A 19713-nucleotide genomic window follows, 5' to 3' on the forward strand; every position below is an offset into this window, starting at 1 on the left:
GAATATTCTTTGGGCATTATTTCCATATAGACGTACAGTACCTCGCGCGAACAACCTTAGTAATCCCGAATGTGTTGCATGTTATTTGGTGATTTTATTACACCTTGCTATCACATTGGGGCTAGAGGTCGTCGATCTTGAAGAAGTCAATGTTTTCTCCCGTCTTGAAATGAATATTTGAAACCCCCAGCCCCCAGTCGCCAATATCACTTAAGGGTTAGGTTTCGGCTTCATTTGGATTTTTCCTCATGAACGTGCTCGCAAATTCTTGCGATGCAGGCGACGCCGTACGTTCCCGAATCGGCCAGGGGATATTCACAATATAACCCCCTTATTTACAACAAAAGCTTCCAGCGCCGCTGCAAGGAGATTAGTGCTAGGGCGGTCGAATCTAGTCTAGTATAAAGAGAGAACATACCGACAGCTGCCCACAGCCTATTCTCCGCTTCGGGGAAGACAAGAGATCGCGCAGAGTAGAAGACATCGTCATCAACCTCCTCAGGATGGCGAGGAAGGCAATGCATGAATTTCCAGTCTGGTTTTGCTCCGCCTCTCTCGGCCAGATCATTGGTGACCTGGAAGCCAGCAAAATCTTTCAGCCGTTTTTGCGTCTCTTTCTCCTGGCCCATGGATATCCAGGTATCAGTGATTATGATGTCTGCGTCCTTGACACCCTCCTCCGGGTCGGTCACTTCATGCAGCTTCCCAGGCGTCTGGGTAGATTTGGCCTGGTTCCTGATTCGATTCGACATTTCCTCCGGGATGCCGTAGCCGCGAGGTGTGGCGACCGAGATCCCCACACCTAGCTTTACGCAGGCAGTTGCGAAGTCGAATAGAACATTGTTGGCGTCTCCAACCCAAGCTACGTTGAGTCCCTTTGGCACGATGCTATCCGCATCTGCAGACCCCTTGGGAATGGACTCATGGATCGTGAGGAAGTCAGCAATTATCTGAAGCGGATGGAAGTCATTAGACAGCGCATTGATGACGGGAACGCTAGAATGTTTTGCCAAGTTTAGAATGTCATCGTGAGGGCCGACTCGAGCCACCAAACAAGATGTCATCGATGAGATGACCTTAGAGGTATCAAGCAACGACTCATTCACCTGGAAGGTGGGGGTTCGTCGGTTAGTTCAACACCTAGCTTTGCCATGAGCGGATGATCGGTGGATCAACTCACTCCCAACTGGATATCACCTTTCCCGAGGAACATCGGATGACCTCCCATCATAGCTACGGCAGCCTCCGTCGATACACGGGTACGAGTACTCAGTTTATTGAAGATCATGGCGATTGTCTGTCCGGTCAACTTGCTGTGCAGATTCTTCGGGATACAGCCAGATTTGACAGCTTTCTTGTGCGCTGCAGCGTTCAGCACCAGTTTCGAGAACTCATTTGGCGTCAAGTCACTGATCGACATCAGATGTCGGATTGTCTTGGAGGACGTTGAATAGTTCATCGCCCGGGCACTTTGAAATGTGCCCCCGGCAAGTCGTAAAGCAGACGACCACATTTTTTTCTTCTTTGACGTCTGAGGAAGTCGAGGTCCCCTGTAATCTGCAAAACGGGAATTGCTGCGGTTGAGGCACCTTAAAGTTGGTGCGTACTGGATGATATGTATCAATCAAGAATGAAAAAAGATCCGATAGGCCGATCTAGCCATAACAAGAAAAAAGCTAGGTACCTCTGTAATTTCAACCACAGGTAAGTAACATCCTAGGTAGATAGATAGGTAGGCTTGTCACTACCTCTGCCTACGCAGACGCACCTACCTTAGTTACCTACCTACCTACCTTCTAAGGTAGGTACCTCCTAATCTTTTAGGTGGAGGCCTGTAGATACCTGAATTGACTCCGACTGTGTGGTTTTATGGCAATTGCCTAAGCTGACAAACTGGCCGGGATTGATAGGCTATAGATGAGGCGTGAACGGGTGAAGGGCGGAGCGACTTTTAGGGCTTGCTTTCGGTCACTCTTCAGTGCCCTTCTCCCCTGCCATCTGGTGCCTGGGTATTTCAACTCCATGTTATTTCTTGTGGGGGCGATGTACTCATATCGATCCCCTAAAAGAACCAGGGTAGGTAGGTACCTGCCTTAATGTTCTCGTTTATAGGTACCTCCTACCTATTTACATATAGGTGTGAGGTGACAATACATTGTAGAAGTACCTATAATACCTCCTACCGATTATACCTATTGTGTACCGGCCTAAGAGGAGGTAGGTACCTTAGGTACCTATGCATCAGGCCCACGGAAGCCAGCATATAACGTATAGGGAGTAAAGTGCGTACTAGAGGTACTCATAAGCACGTAAATATCTTAAGGTAGGTACCTGCCCAGGAGGCATGTACCCCTCCTCAAATCCCTGCTCCTTCCATCTGCCATGATGTCAACCCTCAAGCATTGTACCATGTAGGTACCTACTACATATACACCTATATTTCCGCTTGAGAACGCTAGCCCGAAAGTGGAACGAAGGGTCGGCTTCCAATTGGTAATGTTTATGAGCCTTACGTGTACCTTCGTTGGTGGATGGTGTGGTGCACACATGGATTACTGGGTGGATTCCATTACCAGCGTTGCCTTCCAGAACTTACCCGCCCCTCCAAGTTGTCCGTCTGTTACGCCGTCCAACATTGCTCGCACCCTAGGCATCTACATCTAATCTATCTCTACATCGTGTTATCGTTGTTCCTTGTGAAATCCGCTGCTAACTGCCGCATCATCGCAAATGCCAATTTGTTAAACCATTCGTTCATCTAGGCCAACTAGAGAGACCACCAGGTTTGATGATGCCGGTGCCCTCCTTACTCTAGCCGCGCTCCCTCCATCGTCCACTACTTGACTCGGTCCGTTGGGCTCGCCCATTCTAGCCGTCGCGATGGCCGAGGAAGAGACGTCGCCGTTGCTCGCAACCGCAATGAAAGGCAAGACGGTCCCGATACAACGCTCCGGTTCTAGCGAATCGACGCCTCTCCTCTCGGAGTCTTCCGCTACACCACCTTATGACGGGGAACCGGATGAGCGCGACGAGGACGCTGCCGATTTTACCCAATCCCGCTCCGCCAACACATATCCGTCTACTTCGACTAAAAGAACGAGAAGATGGCCTTCCTTCATCGCGATGGCGGTCCTTGCTGGGCTTGCCGTGGCTATTATTATTCTCGCCTTTATCGTCCCTGACGCAGTCCAGGAATATGCTCGGCAAGCTGCCGTCATCGAGCCGACCAACCTTGCCCTCGAATCGATTACGACGAGTGGCGTTCGCGCCCGTATACAAGCAAACTTCCACCTCGACGGGTCTAGAGTTAGCAACAATCATGTGAGAAGAGTAGGGAGGGTTTCTACGTGGGTGGCATACCAGCTCCAGAGCGGCCAGACCCAGGTCAACGTGCGTCTTCCTGATTACGATAACATATTACTCGGAAGTGCGGTTATCCCGCCTCTAGTGGTAAATTTGCGGGATGGTGACGTGACGAGGTTCGACTTCATCACGGAGATAACACCTGGACCCGTAGAGGGAATTCGAACGATTGCGAACGAATGGTTAGAGGGAAGACTGGAAAAACTTCGTCTAAATGGAGTAGCTGATCTCAACATGAAATCCGGCATAATCCCCCTGGGGATCCACACCATCACCGAATCTCTCGTATTTGAAGGTCGGTCTCTCCCCCGCTCCTTTGCTGCTCTATATTTCGGGAAAACGAGCGAAATGTCCTCTCCTCCCTGCCACGACAGGGCAGGAGTGTGCTGGTCTTCGAACGAGCCAAACGCTGATTGCCCGAACAGCGAACAAGACTCCAGCTATCCCGCAGTATAATATCACCCGTTTCAACGTGGTGGATGGACCAATGAATGGATCCATGTTAGCCGACGTATCACTGTCGGCGTTTAACGAGTTCCCGGTCCAGCTCGACATACCCGAACTAGCCTTCGATATTCTTGTATCCGGTTGTGCTACGACTGATCCGTTTATCTTGGTGGCGGAAGCGGCCACGAGTGGCGTCCACGTCAAGCCACGGTCCGACGTTGGAGCCGAAGTCAAAGCAGTTATCCACGAATTGCCCGAGTCTTTGACTCGCGTCTGCCCTGATTCTACGTCTTCACCGCTGGATATCCTGCTTGGACAGTTTATGCATGGCGACCCCGCCTCCTTATTCGTTCGTGGGAGCCGTCACCCCGATGGTGACACGCCAAAGTGGATAGCAGATATCCTGTCTAGCGTTACCGTTCCAGTCCCATTCCCTGGCCGGACCTTAGACGGCCTGATCCGTAACTTTTCTTTAACCAATGTTCACTTCACCTTGCCTGATCCTTTTGCCGAGCCTGGCGACCCGGAAGCCAACCCCACTGTGTCGGGCAACATCTTAGTCACTGCAGGCCTGCCTTCGGAGATGAATTTCGGTATTGACGTGACGGCTGTCCGTGCCACGGCAGACGTGATGTATAAATCTGATAAGTTGGGCGAGCTCAACTTGCGGGAATGGCAGCGCGCCAATTCGACTAGGTTGGAGGGTGAAGGAGATGGCGGAGCTTCTCTCATGATCGAATCCCGAATCGTCGATGCGCCCCTCAACATAACGAGCGACACGGTGTTCAGCGAAGTTGTCCAGGCGTTATTTTTCGGCCGCAAAACGGTCCAACTCGATGTCAATGCCCTGGTCGACATCCAAGTGCATACCACACTGGGAAATCTTACCATAAAGGAGGTTCCTGCGGAGGGCAAAATCCCAGTAAAACGTCCGTCTTCGCTGTTTTAATGTTGTCAGTGCGCCTCTCAGATGGTTCGTTCAATTCGGACGGCTCAATCCCCGAGGTGCAATCCCAAGCCCCTCTACCCTTGCCTCAACAGTGGCACGCGCTAACTTGGCCTCAGCACTTGCCCGAGGCGCTCTTGACGATATCGACCCCAGGGTCGGATCCCTCAGGGTTCTAGACACGACATCAGACTCGATAACTCTGCGAGCATTGGTGAATATAACCAACCCAACGCCTTACACGGCCCACATACCGTACGCCGACATCCACGTATTGAAAAATGGGTCTATTCTGGGAAGTGCCTCTATCGAGAGCTTGGATCTCGCCAAGGGCCCGAACTTCAACGTGCCGGTTACTGCAAGATGGAATCCATCGATGGGCGGTTCTCGGGGCCGACAAGTTGGACGGGATATCATTTCACAGTATCTGTCTGGGTGGAATACGAGCATTACCGTCAAGGGCCACCAAGATAGCATTCCGGGACAGCCCATTCTCTCTAGAGCTCTTTCGCGGTTTAACGTCACACTCGCCGCCCCGAAGTTGGATCTCCCCGGAGACGCTACCGGCGAGAAGCCTCGCTTTATCAGGGACGCGACTTTCCACTTCTTCTCTTCTACAGCTACATTTGCTCTTGTATCACCGTTGCGTTACAACACGTTATATATAGATTTCGTCAACGCCACAGCGCTTTACAACCACACAAATCCGGTGGGTCAGATTTTGTACGACTTGCCATTTTCGGCGCCACCTGGAACATCACTGACGCCGAGGCTGCCTGTTACGTGGTCGCTCGATACCGTCGGCTACGATGCTATCAAGAAAGCCATTGGCGGCGATTTAAAAATAGATGCCTATGCTGACGTGGACCTGCGATTGGGGAATTGGCAAGAGTCTATTTGGTACGAGGGTAAAGGGATCAAAGCCGGCGTACAGCTATGATAGATATATCGGTATGGCCAGGCGTGGGGCGGGCGTTACCAGGGATCAGTTGACCTCTCAATAGTTGAATTTCAGTGTATAACGGTACGGGTGAAAGAATGAAAGACATAGGCATAACATCTTAGAAAGGGATACGCACTCACCGTTAGCGGAGGCCGGATTGTGGTTTGGCAAGGAGTAGCGAGGTGGCTCCCCTTTGCGAGACATGTCGCTTTGGTATAGAAAGGAGAGACACGCGATCTTGTGGTTATCCGCAGACTGTGCTATTGTCGCGAACCCAAGGTGCCTACCTGCGTACCTGTACCTAAGTACCTGCCTGATATTTCTTGTAGGAGACTCTAAAGCTAAGGTTGTTTAGTGACTAGCATAGGTACATAGTGCCCTTTATGATATAAATTCATACCGTTCGCTCACCGCCTACCTAGGAGGTAGGAGGTATTCGTTTTTCCTCATCATACACCGCATAAGAGCACACTCTCTCCCGCCACGCCGTTCTAATCACCTGCGAACTCCCAGGCGCCAGACTGCACAACAGCGGAGCACCCAAAAGAGCACCTACGCAAAGAAGAAGAATACACGCCTATACAAGTACCTAAGCCAAGCTACTCCGGGTAATAAGTAACCTAGCTACCTGCGATCGCGGCTATGGTCCGGATGCCAAAGATTTATTCGCCGTACGGCCCGCGGCCGAAACGGTCGGCTCGGCTAGTCCTCATCTGGGTGACCATCTTGGTCCTCGCACTCGTCCTGACCCTCTACTTGACTTCCCGGGCCCGCCGCAGCAGCATAACCGCCTCTGACCCTGGCATGATGTTGCGCGCAGACAACTATGCCGAGGGTAAGGCAGAGGGCGAGGAGATGCCGGGAGAGGAGAACAAGGGGCGAAAATGGTAATTGTGGAAATTTGACGGCTGGAAATGGGCGCGGGAGACCTTGGGAACAGCAATTGTAGACATACCTACTCATACGTACCTCGGCAGGTAGGAGGTAGGCATGTAATAACAGCTGCTCACTTGGGGAGATCCGGTCCTGCTGTGTCTCTACCTCGAAGAATATTGTCGATCCAAAACATGTTCCTGTCAAGTGGAACAATGGGACGCCCAGCTCTGGATCCCCCAGATGGGGAAGTCCAATCCTAGGCAAACAACTTGCTCTACTGCAAAGAGGTGTGGGTTAAAAAAGAAACACACTGACAAATCGACAACAACTCCGGTACGGGGAATCGAACCCCGAGCTCCTCGGTGAAAACGAGGTATGTTAGCCGTTACACTATACCGGAATGGCAACCAGCGCCTCCAGAGCTGACAGAGCGAGGCTGGATGCGGCTGAGTGCAATGGATGACATTTATAGCTGACTTCTACTAAGAACACTATCATGCGTGTCCTAGCATTTATCTTTAAGGGGTGCCCTTTTACGTCCTCGCCTGGCTTAACCTGCCGATACTTTGACATAGGTAGATATTATTTAGGTTAGGCGTCTCCTACTCCAAGGCGGCCCAAATGTCCAAGTGAGCGCTACATTCCTATATACAAGTTCTTCGGTATGCACCTGACCTCCCGGCTCCTCATGCTAACTACCTAAGGGTGCAGCCATTATTGAATGCATTCCACACCGTTATCTGAGACCAGCCGTCAGAAAACAGCCTTGGGTAGGGTTGCATCCGGATCGCAAACCAGCACAGATTACCACCCCTAGCGTTTTCTGTCCGCCGCCGGGTGTGCTCCTTTGACCTCCTTTTAGCATCTACTCGTAAATCTACGTCTGAGTTGTCGTCAATATAGGCCTATTTTCCGGAGAAAAAAAAACCTCCCCTCATCAAAGCACCAGCGACCTTTCGGGTGGGTTAGGTGGTCAAGATACCCACATGTTCCTAGGTAGGCGGTAGGTATGACTTTTTACCCTGCAAGTTCCGCTAAGACTAGGGAAAGTAAGGGAAGAATCCCAATACATATTAGGCTGTAACGGCGCAAGACCAGATAGTAATAGCAACTCAGAGCCTATATCATCCAGAGAATCAAAACTCATAACATCTTCTTTGTTTAGTCTAGAATAAAAGGATTGTTGTTCTAACAGTTTTGAACAGGCGGTTATGCTCACAGACAAGGAGCCAAAGGAGAACAAAGACATACATTTAACAATGCATTTAGACAGACTGAGTGTAGCGGTGCTCGAGCACCGACTTATAAATTCAGCAACCCGTATGAAGTTTCTAGTCCTTGCCCTTCCTGATACGTATCCTCCTATAACTCTATCAGGGCTCCCACTTGGTAAGTGTCTTTCCCTGGAAGCCTCCCAGTTAAAGCCATACCCATCTTGACATTTGAGCACTTGCCGCCTATCCTCACTTACAATGTCCGACGGCACACGCCCCTCACAAGTCCAGGCTCACAGTCGTGTTCGCGAACTGAGCAAGCACTTCGAGGCTATGGCGGTAGCGGGCAGCAGCCACTGCATGTCCGACGATAGGCCCGCTGGGGTTAAGCTCGGTGCTCATGTTGAGAGGCGAGGTGGAGAACTGGAGGCTGACCTTTACCGCCACAATGTCGTTTTCACTGGAGACGGTAGGATTCCCTTGCGTGAGCGTATACGGTCCAAACGCCAGGAAGCGGCGGACCGAGCCCTTCGCCTGGAGGTGGGATCATCCTCCGAAGCCTTGGGCGCCCTCGGAAATGGCAGCGGTTACCCTTCGCCATTCTCGCCCCTGAACTCGCCCTCTTTCTTGCCTCCGTTGGCACCATATCTTGCATCGGCCAAACGCAAGGTCTCCGTTCAAGACATGTACCTGCTGTCGCCTATGAACGGCAGCGGCAGCGGTAGTGACGAAAATGCTGATGACGACTGCCACTTCGACCGCTGGGTGAATATGAACCCTAACGAAGCCTCGAGAAAGAAACTGTTACTAGACAATGCCAACGCACGCCTCCAGGAGCGGATCACGACGCCAGGTTGCCCCTCGACGCTCCGCAAGAGCTTTGGCCCCCAGGATATGGAGGCGCTCAGCTCGGCGCTCAACTGCATGATGGAAGAGCACCATAGCGAGGAACACGAGACCGAGACTCCTGCTGAGTCGAGGTAGCCCGAGCAGCAGCGGGATTGGGTCTTTTAGAAGCAGATCCCAAGGCCGCTCCCGGCAACCACCGCCGTCTTGCCTCTTTCTCACCCATTGCCTGTGGCTAAGTGTTTTTCTCGTTCCTTCATTAGGGGTGATGCCTATTTTCAGCCCTCAGTCAGGTAGGTAAGCAACAGACGAACTGCCAAAGGATCTCCTTTCAATCAATACGTACATTTTCATTTAAACAGGTAGGAGTTGTAATATACATTGCCTATGGGTGTATGGGTGCATCATGTAGCCAGAAGACCTATTTGGGTGTGTACTGGGTGACGGAAGATCATAAAGTACAGACGACTTTGGTGGCGTAAGCCCTCTTAAAATATTGTAAACCGCGCGTTTCCCCAACAGAATGTGTCCCTCGCTGAAAAGCCCACTTTTCAGTGTTCGCCCTTGGTAGTCTAGTTGGTTATGGCGTTCGGCTGTAATTGTTAATATACGATGATTGTTACCGAAATGTCGCCGGTTCGAATCCGGCCCGAGGGATCAAGTCTTTTTTGTCTTTCCTTGGTCTATTTTAAAATCTGCTTGAGTGAAGTTGGTTGCTCCCTTTTGGTCGAAAGCTAGCGACCAGGCTTTGTGAAGCTGGGGATCGCGAGGAAACTTGACACGCAGCGACCAGTTGGTCACAGCAGCATCCCGCGTTTCTGTCTACATCTTTTTTCCCCTTCCCTTCACGACGAATAAAGATTGATTACTCCAATGGCTTATCTACATGCATTCGCCGCTGACTTCTACCTCTTACCTTCGGTGTTCTCTAGAAGCCTGATGTAGAAATCCAAGTCCACTTGGCTCATTACCCAGCAGACGTACGTACCGAGGAAGGTACTTACCATTGTAACCCGCGAAAGCAAGGAAAACTCGCAACCAGGTTATGAAACATAAGAACATAATATGTGTGTTGCCGGTTATTTCGTGGGCAAATATACAGCATCGTGTTGGTTAGTGATGACTTACGGGACTTAGTAACGGGTCAAATCAAGATAGCAGTGACGTTCATGGCGAAATCGAGAGATGAAGGGTCACGACTCCGTGCTCTCCCATGCCGAAGACATCGCGCTAGTGCGGGTTCCTCACGATACACTGCGGAGGGCGGTGGACTTCAATTCTGGGGTCAGCAATGATTTACTATTGATTGTAAGTATACAAACGAGGGAAATGCACCTTTGCAATGGCCAATTGCTGCACACGGTCATCCGAGTCGCACACCAGCTTCTTTCCGCTTTTTGGTCTGTTGCGCAGTTGCGGAACTCATGCCGACATTCTGGCTGGCGTCAAGCATGCTCTGCGCCTCACGTCGCTTCTCATCCTCGATCTTCTTTAGGCGCTTGTCGGTCTTTCCCTTACCGCTTCCCTTGCCGTGGAACTGGTGACTGAGGTGCTTGAAAGCTTCCTTTTGGTCAAGTGAGCGGCCGTGATCGTCATGATACTTCAACTCGACGTTGGGCTTATACCCCCTGTTGAAGAGATCGACTAACTGCCGCGACGTCTGCTGGTCACGGATGTTGTTCTGCTGTCGCGCCCACTCCTCCCTTTCCCGAACTGACATCCTGTCGAGTCGGCCGCTGTTGCGATCTCGCTCGCGCTGATTGCGCGCATCCTGCTCAATATCCGCCAGCTTCCGCTTCTTCTCGGCGAGGAACATCTGATGCTGACGCTGTTTCTCGTTTAGGTCGCCGGCTTCTGATTCTTTCAGGAGCTGGCGTTCTCTTAGAAGCTGCAGCGTTGCGCCAATTCCGGTTCCTATGGTCTTCTCTTCGTCGACGCCGATAATGGCCGTCTCTGCCTGAACCGAGGTTTCACGCTTGGTTCTATCATGTTCGGGCTCGTACCCGTCCTTCATAGGCACATCCTCATCGGACTCGTCCTCCATCGCGGTCGCTGGTACATCGCTTGGTGACTTTGGTTTTCGAGGTTTGCGATCTTCCACATCTTCTTTCTTCAGGCCTGACACAAACTCCGAAATTTCATCGAGAACTAGGCCGCCCTCTTGAGCAACTTCTGAATCATCGCCCCCTTCGGGTGTTTGCGCCTCTTGCCTCAATTGTCGGGCTATATCTTCGGGTCGTGTCTTTTTCCGTTTTTTCAAAGCTTCCCTCCTCTGGGCGGCTAATGTAGCTTGGAGATCTTCATCGTCGAGGAAAGCCGTGTCATCCGTTCTGCGTTTCTTGTTGACAAAGCTTGCGCCTGAATCTATGTCCATCGATTGGTCTAGCTCCGCCGACGGCAGAGGGAACATGTCGTCTTCGTCCGCTGGCTTCTGTCTTGTCGACTTGGACTTTTTCTTCCTGGGTTTCTTGACCTTGACTTCCGAGAGGTCCAAATAATCCGAAGTCGGGCGATCTTCTTGGAGGATATCGAGATTTATCTTCTGGCGTTGCCAGCTCTGCTGTCGGGCATCTAGGTCGCCAGTCTGAATAGTGTTGCCCAGCCCGTCAAGCGTGAATCTCTTGGATTTCTTGCCGTCTATTTCTTCGTCGTATTGAGCGAGTATGCTACGCTCACCACTTTCGTTAATCGCGTGAGGGTCGTAGACGGGCTTCTTCTTTTTTAGCTCAAGCTTTTCAGTAAGTTTTTCTCGTTCTCTCAGACTGATATTCTCCAGCTCGTCGCCTTCATCATCTTCCAGGACGTTGGCGTCCTTGAGGGTTAGGATTTGCTCCTCTCCGTCTTCGAAAGCTTCGACTTCGTGGGCGACCTTCACTCCGGCAAGATTTTTGGACGTGTACTGAACGGCTGCGGCGGCTGCGGCCTCGGCTTTTGCTAGCTCCTCCTCCAGCTTTCGTGCCTTTTCGATTTGTTTTTGTCGCCTTTTCTGACTAACCAACCAGGTTTTGGCATCGAGATCACCCCCGTCATCGAAATCGCCTAACCCCTTGCCCTCGAGATTCTCGAATCGTTTTGCGGCGTCGCGGGCCTTTTTGATGGCGGCCGTCTTTTGCTCCCGTTTCCTCTTTGCTTCCTCGGCATCTTTGACCTTCTTATAGTTATCGTACGCAGCCGCTTCCCGGGTCTCGAGAGTGCTTGCAGGTTCTTCATCGGGGGTGGATTCCTTCTTTTTGAATTGAGGACCGGTTGACCCAGGCACGGGCAAAGGCTTCAGGCCCAAGGAAACACGAAGACGATTCGTCTCTTCGATCGTGGTAGCGTCCATGGCCAACTAGAGGGTCATGAGCTTGCGCTATTTCTTTTATGTGCGGTCGTCGATATTATTTCAGCATGAGAAGAGCAAGTCGGCCTCGTGCGATATTATTGTGTAGTTTTGATAAACAAATGCGATAGGCGAACTAAGGTAGATGAACACATACTTAGGTGCCCGGAATAAAGTACAGCCGAAAGAAGGAAAACCTTCCCGTATTCGTGATGTGTCCTGGATACTTAGGTACCTACCTGTCTCCCACGGAAGTCAATGTAACAACCCCACCTCATGCATACACGTGATGTATTAATCAGCGGCCACCATGGCCTTCAAACTTTTTCCCCACGGGCGCAGTGGTCTCATTCTTTCTCTTCCTCAACAATGGACCTGTGCCCGACCATCCTCTGTTCGCGCTGCGAATCTAGAGTCGATAGTCGAGGCAGCTCGAATCACCTATGGAACCATCTCACTCTTCATGATGTCTTTCTAATCGACAGGTCCTAGAATAAAGGGCGGGCAGTCTGGGACACCTGAGTTCGCCATCAAAAGCTGAACTCGGTGGGGCCAGACCAACCCTGGACGTTATATTCCATCCCTATTTTCCAAGATCGTTGATTTATGAGGTTGGGGAAAACCATAAAAGAAGCCTCTACATCTATCTCCCTTGGCATCCTTCAGACTTCCGCTGGGCTTGACTTGGGCCTCTGTGCCGTGTCTACCCATGCCTATCTCCCTATGGGCATTAGCAACCGTGACATTTTGCTCATCACATGGTACCCTTTCAGATTGTGTCATTTTCCGAGCGGTATATACGTTCGACAACATCTAGCTTTCGAGTAAGCGGTGTTATTTCGGACCTCTGATCGTGTGTTTTTTTTCGCCCGGAGTCACTACAACATAAGATGGGATGTATTTTCTTTGACAACCTAAGATTTAGCACCCTCTGCTTCGGCCTGATCGCGGACAAACCGTTCTTGCCTCGGCCTCTGGCCAGATGCCGCTGCCCCCTGATGTCTGCTGGCAACGCCAGCAACAAACACAGCCAAGGCTGCACCGTGCGATCCCCATGCGTTGTCCGATATAGGTCACATAAATGCATGCGGATATCTCGGGGAGCAGGATTCTACCTATCAGCTCAAGCAGGGGCCGTATGCAGGAGGAAGTGCGTTGGCATGGGCTTCCGAAATTTGAGCACCGGGAATCATAGCCTGCCACATAAGAGAAACAGCAAAAGAGCACCAAGCACATGATCACGTTCCGCAAGATGGTTCTCCACGCGTCCCACTAAGAAGCGGTGGACGAAAGGGGGTAGTTAAATGTGGACGCGACCCCGTATCCTCGGCTGCCAAGCACGTTCTCTGTTTTCCCATAATTACATAACACCTAACAGAAGACTTCCGAGCTGTGGAGGATCTACAACAGGTCGGTCCCGTCATTACTGCTTCATGTGATAATGCGGAGGCTCAGCTCCCCCGCACGGGGGTTCGCACGCTGGGGGCTGGGGCGAACCTTTATTAGTGCTTCGACCCATCCTACCCCAAGGTCCCTTCGCGCCGCCGGTGCTCCTTAAGACTAATATAATTGCTCAGTGCCTATTACCAAATTCGTCCATGCCTCATGCATGCTACCGGCAGCTAGCTTCTAGAGGTATCGCCATCCTCAGAGCGGCCCGATTCTGAGCACCCAGGTCGAGGCGTAGTCGGCCCTTGTCGACCTCATCGCCGGGATATCACCTGGGCAGGCCATTCAACGCCCAGGTCCTTTACATTCACGAGCTGGTGTTTACTTCCCGTGGCGTAGCATTGGCCCTCACCAGCGCTTCCAGCTCCGCTCCCAACTCCGCCCATCTGGCCGGCTGTCGATTGACCGAGGAATATCGCCGGCGTAACCGTAGATTCGGCCCTACCCGTTTTCTCGGCGCAGGGTCGTATGAGCTGTCCAGAGGAGGCATAGGGCAGTGGCGTCACGATATCCACGAGAAGACTTGATTTTAGCTATAATAAGAGCGACGGAACGATGGAGATCTTGCAGGTCGAGAGTTTGGGATTCGCCCTCAGCAACAGCAGCTCACTCATCCAGCCCATCATGCAAGGCTTCACTTCTCTATTCCTCCTAGGCAGCTTCGCCTTTCAGACGATTTTCGGCTTGCCTAGTGCTTCCCGGTCGCGAAGAGAAGCCGCACTTCTAAGGAGATCGGTTGACGATTTCATAGCTACCGAAGAGCCCATCGCTCTCGAGCAACTCTTGTGTAATATCGGATCGACGGGATGCCACGCTCAGGGAGTGAGCTCAGGCATCGTGATTGCCTCCCCGTCCACCTCGGATCCCGATTGTGAGACCCCATCCCTTTCCCTTCCTCCAAGAAGGCCCCCAAAGCCGTCAGCTAACTCCTTAAGATTTCTATACGTGGACTCGAGATGCTGCCCTGGTTTTTAAGGCCGTAATCGACAGATTTGTCAACAAGTACGACGCTTCGCTGCAAATCGAGATACAAAACTTCATTGCTTCCCAGGCCAAACTTCAGACTGTAACAAACCCGTCGGGTGCCCTGTCGGACGGGAGAGGCCTGGGCGAAGCTAAATACCATGTCGATCTCAGTGCCTACACCGGCGGCTGGGGCCGTCCGCAACGCGATGGGCCTGCTCTCCGTGCCATCGCATTGATCGCCTACTCCAAGTGGCTAGTTGCAAACGGCTACAACTCCACTGCGTTGAACGTTGTTTGGCCCGTAATTCGTAACGACCTCGCTTATGTGGCACATTACTGGAACCAAACCGGCTTCGACCTCTGGGAAGAGGTGAGCGGAAGCTCCTTCTTCACCGTCGCTGCTCAGCATCGAGCTCTCGTCGAAGGCGGTGCCTTGGCACGGGCTCTCGGCACCAGCTACGCTACCTATGATGCTATTGCACCTCATGTTTTATGCTTCTTGCAGACGTTCTGGTCGCCGTCCAGCGGGTATACTCTAGCCAACACCAACGTCAATAACGGAAGATCCGCCAAAGACGCCAACGTTATCCTTGGATCGATACACACTTTCGATCCCGAGCTTGGTTGTGATGCGGCGACATTCCAGCCATGCAGCGACCGGGCTCTAGCCAGCCACAAGGTCCTGATAGACTCGTTTCGCTCCATCTACACCATTAACTCGGGAATTCCCGCCGGGTTTCCCGTCGCGGTCGGACGGTACCCCGAAGATACATACTTCAATGGCAATCCGTAAGCACCCCTGCCCTATTAAGGTATCACGCGTTCCCTTCGTTAACAACAATTACCCAGGTGGTATCTAAACACCCTCGCAGCCGCAGAACAGCTTTATGACGCTCTCTATGTTTGGCAAGCGCAAGGGTCCATAACTGTCACCTCCACTTCGCTCGCATTCTTCCGAGATCTCTACTCATCTGCGTCGACTGGGACGTACGAGGCTGGCTCGGAGACCTACACCGCGCTGTACAACGCAGTATTTGCTTATGCTGACGGCTTTGTGAATGTCGTTGAGAGGTACGCTCAGAGTAATGGGTCCTTGGCTGAGCAATTCGACCGCAACAACGGGTCGCCACTGTCAGCTCGGGATCTCACTTGGTCATACGCGGCCTTTTTGACCGCGGCTGCGAGTCGACACGGGATAGTTCCAGCTGGCTGGGCCGGAGCGGGCTCAACCGCAACCTCCGTGCCGGCTGTCTGCAGAGCAACGTCCCAAGTTGGAACGTACTCGACGGCGACGCTCACGACATTCCCATCCAACCAAACCCCGATCACCAGCTCCGTACCGACTAATACGTTCACACGTCCTACAGTAACCGTCACAACTCCTATTCCTTCTTGCACCCCTGTCACATCCGTTGCCGTAACATTTAACGAACTGAAAACCACCATTTACGGGCAGACAGTCAAGATCGTCGGCGATATCGCTGCTCTCGGAAACTGGGACACGAGTAGGGCGATAGCCCTCAGCGCTTCCTCGTACACGTCGAGCAACCCTCTCTGGCAAGTAACGATCACTCTGCCGGCTGGGCAGGCGATTCAGTACAAATACATTGTCGTCAATACTGACGGCTCGATAACCTGGGAGGCGGACCCGAATCATTTCTGGAACGTACCTACGGGATGTTCCGCCACGGCGACCAAGTCGGATTCGTGGCAGGGATAAGCACAGCGCACACGCGGTTGTAATATGTATTGGGGGTAGGTTTAACTCGAAGGTCGGGAGAAGATCGATAAATTGCTGTTGTGGGACGCGAGTAGGTGTATGTATGGGCACCTAGTGAGGGGAGGAGAAAGGGGTCTAGAATGATGATCCCCTAGAAGCATATTAACCCCATTTCCTAAATGGGCGGTATCTAGATGTTTTAAATAATGAACGAGGAAAAGAAGGAGAAAAGATATAAACATTTTAGCGTTTCAAGTCTAGCGATGTAATAGCGAGCACGCTGACCCCACGACACCAGCCGCCCAGCCATGAACACGTCCCAGTAGGCAGATAGATGCGCAAAATGGCCCCTTTCCCTTTCCCTTTCCCGCACCCCCGCTCGCCCTCACCGCCGTTTCCCTGCCTCTTCCAACTGCCTCATCAGCGTGTCTACAGCCCAGCGGAAGGTGGTCTCCATGTCGGGCTCGTCGGGGCGGTCGGTCTGGGCGAGGATGCCCTTGTCGCGGAGGGCGCGGTCGTCGAGGCGGCCGGCGTCGACGTCGCCGCCGCGGAAGAGGCGCGCGTGGGCGGCGGCGTAGTTGGGCCAGACGACCTTTTCGACGTAGCCGGGGGGGTCGGTCCAGAAGCCGTCGAGGGTGACGTAGCCGTCGCGGGCGCGGCGGCGCTGCATCGCGCGCTCGCGGCCCACCACCAGGAACAGCTTCGCGTCCAGCAGCGGCGTCACCCCGCCGGCCTCCATCTCCTCCGAGTACAGCAGGAAGCCGTCCAGGATGCAGACGCGCAGGCCGTCCTGCTGCTGCTGCTGCTGCTCCGGCTCCGGCTGCGCCGGCGGGGGCGGCGAGCCGTCAGCGTCGGAGCCGGACGCGACAGCGCGGACGACGCCGCCGCCGCCGCCGCCGCCAGACGACAGGATCCCGTGCCCCGGCTGTCCGGGCGCCAGCCAGGCGGCGACCCGGGCCCGCGCCTCGGCGATGCTGGCGTCGGGGACCGGGCAGGCGCCCACCGAGTTCTGGTCCTCCTTCGAGTCGACGAAGTGCTTGCGCGCGGGGTTAGCGACGTGCGGCTTGCGCCTCGTGTTGCGGAACGGACGGACTGGGAACGTGCCGTGGGCACGGATATGCGACAGAGCGCGCGCTAGGTCCGGGATGGAGATGGCTTCGGCGCAGTCCCAGTCTGCGATGCCCTCCCTGGTAGGCAGTCTGGTCGATAGGCCCCGCCGATTGTTAGGTCCAGTTTCTCTCTCTCGCGTGCGCTGTTTTTTTTTTTCTTTCCTGTTTTCTGTTTTCTTTTTCCCCGGACCCTCTACGCCTTGAGGCACTGATGGTAACGACGGAGAGAAATGCGGAGAGAAGGGACAAGAAGAAACTTCATAGATTGCTTACTCGGTCTCGGGCTTGTAGAAATCATCCTCGTGCAGGACAAAGGTGCTGGGGAAGACATCGCGCAGCAACCGAGCTAGAGTCGTCTTGCCGCTAGACGAAGCCCCGCTGATGCCGACGATGAAGGCCTTCCTATCCTCCATACGGGGCTTCTGCGGTGTTCTTACGGAGCCAACGAGGCGGGAAATATTTGGGGGAGGGCAGCTGTTCTCTATGGTCGGTGGTGCGATAGATGAAGACGTAGTTGATTGGGTAAGAGTGCAATTCCTGACTTGCTCAGCCCCGCTTCCTGTCCGTCGCATAAGCGTCCCGCCGGTTTGATTCAGACGAGATTCGAACGCAGTTTAAGCAATACGAACTTTCGCGGACTTGTCAACGGGCCGGGGGGAATGCGATTTCGGGTTGTTCCTACACCTTATTTATTCCCCTCGTCCTCTCTTGAGACCAAGTCTTCTAACCAAGTAGGCTACTTTACATTCACTTGATTGATCATGACGCAGTCCTGACTCTCACCCGGATTTCATCTTGTCGTAGCTGCAGAAGGCTAGCTAGTCCACCGAGGCTCCGTATTGGAGGATGGGAAAAGAACGGGTCTACCCATACTTTGCGTTGAGCGTTTTCATGATCGACATCGCTCCGTTTCTATAGCCACCTCCAAATAGTGCCCAATGATTGAGTTGGTGGTATCTCGAAATCAGTTAGCCCGTATATTCCGTTTGTGTATCAGTATATAATGATGCGCGGTCTTCTACTCACAACTCGTAGAGCGCCACTCTATCGGCCCATTCTTCCTTGGGCTCGGCTTTCGGGACCAGCTTGTCGTACTCGTCCCAGAACCTGTTCCTGAAGCCCCCGAACATGCTCATGATGCCCAACTCGTACTCCGAGTGTCCATAGACGCAGGACGGATCGAAGACTAGTTCCTCAAACCCTCCCTCGCCGGCGATCCTACCGCCCCCGCGGTTGCCAACCCAGAGGTCTCCGTGAACGAGGACGGGATAGACACCCTTGAGATGGTCGTCCCCGATCAGGCGAGGAACGACCAGGCTTGCCGTTCTCTCCACGGCGTCGGACAGCTCTCCGTCGGAGCCGTTGGACCGGATGCCTTGCCGTAGGATCGGACGCAGCCGGTTGTTGGCGTAGAAATCGGCCCAGGAGGACTTCCACGAATTATCCTGCGGCGACGAGCCGCAGCAGGTAGCGACCGGGAAGCCGAACATGGGTCTGTCAAAGCCTTCAGGGATGGGCGCGGGCGTCGTGTGCAGCTTGGCTAACTTTTGGGCGAACGACTGGCCCGAACCGCCCGGCTGCGACAACCCGAGGTCTAGGAAGTCCGTGACTAGGAAGAATCTGTTCGGATCTTCCTGGAATGCGCCATAAGCGTGCGATCTGGGACAGAACTTCGGGACGACGGAGCAGATAGCGTTAAGCGACGCATGCTCTCCTATAGCGAATAGCGCGATCAGCTTTGGCAGGGCTCCTTTCGACGATAAGGGGCGGGGCGGGGGGAAGTCAGGCTGGCTGACCTTTGAACATAAGCTCGGAGTCGGATCCCGTCCCCGTTTTGACAAAATAGTTCTTCACCTTCCCGTTAATAGAGGAGCTTAGTTTGAAAGTCGAGGAGAAGCCGGAACCGCCGTGGGAGGCGATCCAGGTAGTTTCGGGATTTAGCGCGAGCGCTTGTAAGATGGCGGAGTCGACCCTCGGAGCCATTGTAGCCCCGTTCCAAGCGTAAGGCTCTACACGGGCCAACCAAGGCGGTTCTGAAGCCGATGCAGGCTTCTTGCGTACGCGTACACGCCGTTTGCCGTCTCACGGACGTAAGGGATGCCAATACGTCGATAGCCAGCCAGCCAGCCAGCCAGCGAACAAGCAGAGAACTGGGACCGTCGGCTGGGTTTTGTATCGTTCAGCCAGCGTGGTCGACCGGCTGGTGAGGATAGGACGATGCTGAAGGTGGGTTATAATGGTTGTCTCGGCCGGGAGAGTCTATATTGCACTATATTGGAGGGGGTCGGCGTGTCTGCGGCCCGCTGCAATAGACATGAGATTAGGTAAAGATCGCTAGATCGCTACCTCATCATACCTCGGATACATCCGGGCTGCAGGCGGAAGGGGGCACGAAATGTAGGCAGTACATGACGATGCTGGGTGTGTTCGTGTCGACTCGGCTACGGATTTATGTTAAATCTACAGATACATCGCCTCAATGACGTCATCGACCGAGGTATCTACCTGAGGC

General features: G+C 53.2%; 7 protein-coding genes and 2 non-coding genes across 9 annotated transcripts; 4 read left to right on the forward strand and 5 right to left on the reverse strand.

The window, feature by feature from the left end:
- Positions 1–170: 170 nt before the first annotated feature.
- Positions 171–1956, reverse strand: GGS23DRAFT_489440 (ornithine carbamoyltransferase precursor-like protein). Its single transcript, XM_051514381.1, has 3 exons — positions 1181–1956; positions 419–1106; positions 171–359 (listed from the first exon to the last, which is right to left on the reverse strand). Exons 1-3 carry the CDS (start codon positions 1511–1513, stop codon positions 316–318), a joined length of 1065 nt encoding a protein of 354 aa, XP_051372951.1. The 5' UTR covers positions 1514–1956; the 3' UTR covers positions 171–315.
- Positions 1957–2568: 612 nt separating this feature from the next.
- Positions 2569–6125, forward strand: GGS23DRAFT_563488 (uncharacterized protein). Its single transcript, XM_051516089.1, has 3 exons — positions 2569–3658; positions 3789–4739; positions 4876–6125. The coding sequence occupies exons 1-3, from the start codon at positions 2881–2883 to the stop codon at positions 5694–5696; spliced, it is 2550 nt and encodes an 849-aa protein (XP_051372952.1). The 5' UTR covers positions 2569–2880; the 3' UTR covers positions 5697–6125.
- Positions 6126–6903: 778 nt separating this feature from the next.
- GGS23DRAFT_t44 lies at positions 6904–6975 on the reverse strand. The gene has a single exon. It is a non-coding gene; the product is annotated as a tRNA-Glu (tRNA).
- A 960-nt stretch (positions 6976–7935) lies between these two features.
- Positions 7936–9357, forward strand: GGS23DRAFT_489515 (uncharacterized protein). Its single transcript, XM_051514382.1, has one exon. It carries the CDS (start codon positions 8048–8050, stop codon positions 8771–8773), a length of 726 nt encoding a protein of 241 aa, XP_051372953.1. The 5' UTR covers positions 7936–8047; the 3' UTR covers positions 8774–9357.
- Positions 9197–9292, forward strand: GGS23DRAFT_t39. Its single transcript has one exon. It is a non-coding gene; the product is annotated as a tRNA-Tyr (tRNA).
- A 65-nt stretch (positions 9358–9422) lies between the features above and the next one.
- GGS23DRAFT_489563 (SART-1 protein) lies at positions 9423–12119 on the reverse strand. The gene has a single exon (XM_051514383.1). The coding sequence runs from the start codon at positions 11958–11960 to the stop codon at positions 9999–10001; it is 1962 nt and encodes a 653-aa protein (XP_051372954.1). The 5' UTR covers positions 11961–12119; the 3' UTR covers positions 9423–9998.
- A 1459-nt stretch (positions 12120–13578) lies between these two features.
- Positions 13579–16259, forward strand: GGS23DRAFT_489717 (carbohydrate-binding module family 20 protein). The gene is made up of 3 exons (XM_051514384.1): positions 13579–14277; positions 14342–15161; positions 15222–16259. The coding sequence occupies exons 1-3, from the start codon at positions 13962–13964 to the stop codon at positions 16090–16092; spliced, it is 2007 nt and encodes a 668-aa protein (XP_051372955.1). The 5' UTR covers positions 13579–13961; the 3' UTR covers positions 16093–16259.
- Positions 16260–16477: 218 nt separating this feature from the next.
- Positions 16478–17614, reverse strand: GGS23DRAFT_595884 (P-loop containing nucleoside triphosphate hydrolase protein; the record flags this gene model as incomplete). The annotated part of the gene is made up of 2 exons (XM_051518392.1): positions 16478–17279; positions 17475–17614. 2 exons carry the CDS (start codon positions 17612–17614, stop codon positions 16478–16480), a joined length of 942 nt encoding a protein of 313 aa, XP_051372956.1.
- Positions 17615–17685: 71 nt separating this feature from the next.
- On the reverse strand, positions 17686–19682 carry GGS23DRAFT_563500 (fructosamine kinase). Its single transcript, XM_051516090.1, has 3 exons — positions 18998–19682; positions 18228–18915; positions 17686–18158 (listed from the first exon to the last, which is right to left on the reverse strand). The coding sequence occupies exons 1-3, from the start codon at positions 19182–19184 to the stop codon at positions 18065–18067; spliced, it is 969 nt and encodes a 322-aa protein (XP_051372957.1). The 5' UTR covers positions 19185–19682; the 3' UTR covers positions 17686–18064.
- Between the last annotated feature and the right edge of the window lie 31 nt (positions 19683–19713).

This window comes from Durotheca rogersii (genome assembly GCF_024521655.1).
Source record: "Durotheca rogersii strain YMJ 92031201 chromosome Unknown GGS23scaffold_7, whole genome shotgun sequence".
In the NCBI taxonomy this organism is placed as follows: Eukaryota; Fungi; Ascomycota; class Sordariomycetes; order Xylariales; family Xylariaceae; genus Durotheca; species Durotheca rogersii.

Excerpts from the sequence above, each read along its gene's own strand:
- GGS23DRAFT_489440 (XM_051514381.1), bottom strand. The coding sequence starts at position 1,513 with ATGTGGTCGTCTGCTTTACGACTTGCCGGGGGCACATTTCAAAGTGCC. Across the intron at positions 1,107-1,180 it reads AAGGTGATATCCAGTTGGGA|GTGAATGAGTCGTTGCTTGA; the intron begins GTGAGTTGATCC and ends CCCACCTTCCAG. Across the intron at positions 360-418 it reads TAGGCTGTGGGCAGCTGTCG|CGGCGCTGGAAGCTTTTGTT; the intron begins GTATGTTCTCTC and ends ATCTCCTTGCAG.
- GGS23DRAFT_563488 (XM_051516089.1), top strand. The coding sequence starts at position 2,881 with ATGGCCGAGGAAGAGACGTCGCCGTTGCTCGCAACCGCAATGAAAGGC. Across the intron at positions 3,659-3,788 it reads CGAATCTCTCGTATTTGAAG|CGAACAAGACTCCAGCTATC; the intron begins GTCGGTCTCTCC and ends TTGCCCGAACAG. Across the intron at positions 4,740-4,875 it reads GGGCAAAATCCCAGTAAAAC|CACTTGCCCGAGGCGCTCTT; the intron begins GTCCGTCTTCGC and ends ACTTGGCCTCAG.
- GGS23DRAFT_489515 (XM_051514382.1), top strand. The coding sequence starts at position 8,048 with ATGTCCGACGGCACACGCCCCTCACAAGTCCAGGCTCACAGTCGTGTT.
- GGS23DRAFT_489563 (XM_051514383.1), bottom strand. The coding sequence starts at position 11,960 with ATGGACGCTACCACGATCGAAGAGACGAATCGTCTTCGTGTTTCCTTG.
- GGS23DRAFT_489717 (XM_051514384.1), top strand. The coding sequence starts at position 13,962 with ATGGAGATCTTGCAGGTCGAGAGTTTGGGATTCGCCCTCAGCAACAGC. Across the intron at positions 14,278-14,341 it reads GTCCACCTCGGATCCCGATT|ATTTCTATACGTGGACTCGA; the intron begins GTGAGACCCCAT and ends TAACTCCTTAAG. Across the intron at positions 15,162-15,221 it reads ACATACTTCAATGGCAATCC|GTGGTATCTAAACACCCTCG; the intron begins GTAAGCACCCCT and ends ACAATTACCCAG.
- GGS23DRAFT_563500 (XM_051516090.1), bottom strand. The coding sequence starts at position 19,184 with ATGGCTCCGAGGGTCGACTCCGCCATCTTACAAGCGCTCGCGCTAAAT. Across the intron at positions 18,916-18,997 it reads CTCCGAGCTTATGTTCAAAG|GAGAGCATGCGTCGCTTAAC; the intron begins GTCAGCCAGCCT and ends TATTCGCTATAG. Across the intron at positions 18,159-18,227 it reads AGAGTGGCGCTCTACGAGTT|ATACCACCAACTCAATCATT; the intron begins GTGAGTAGAAGA and ends ACTGATTTCGAG.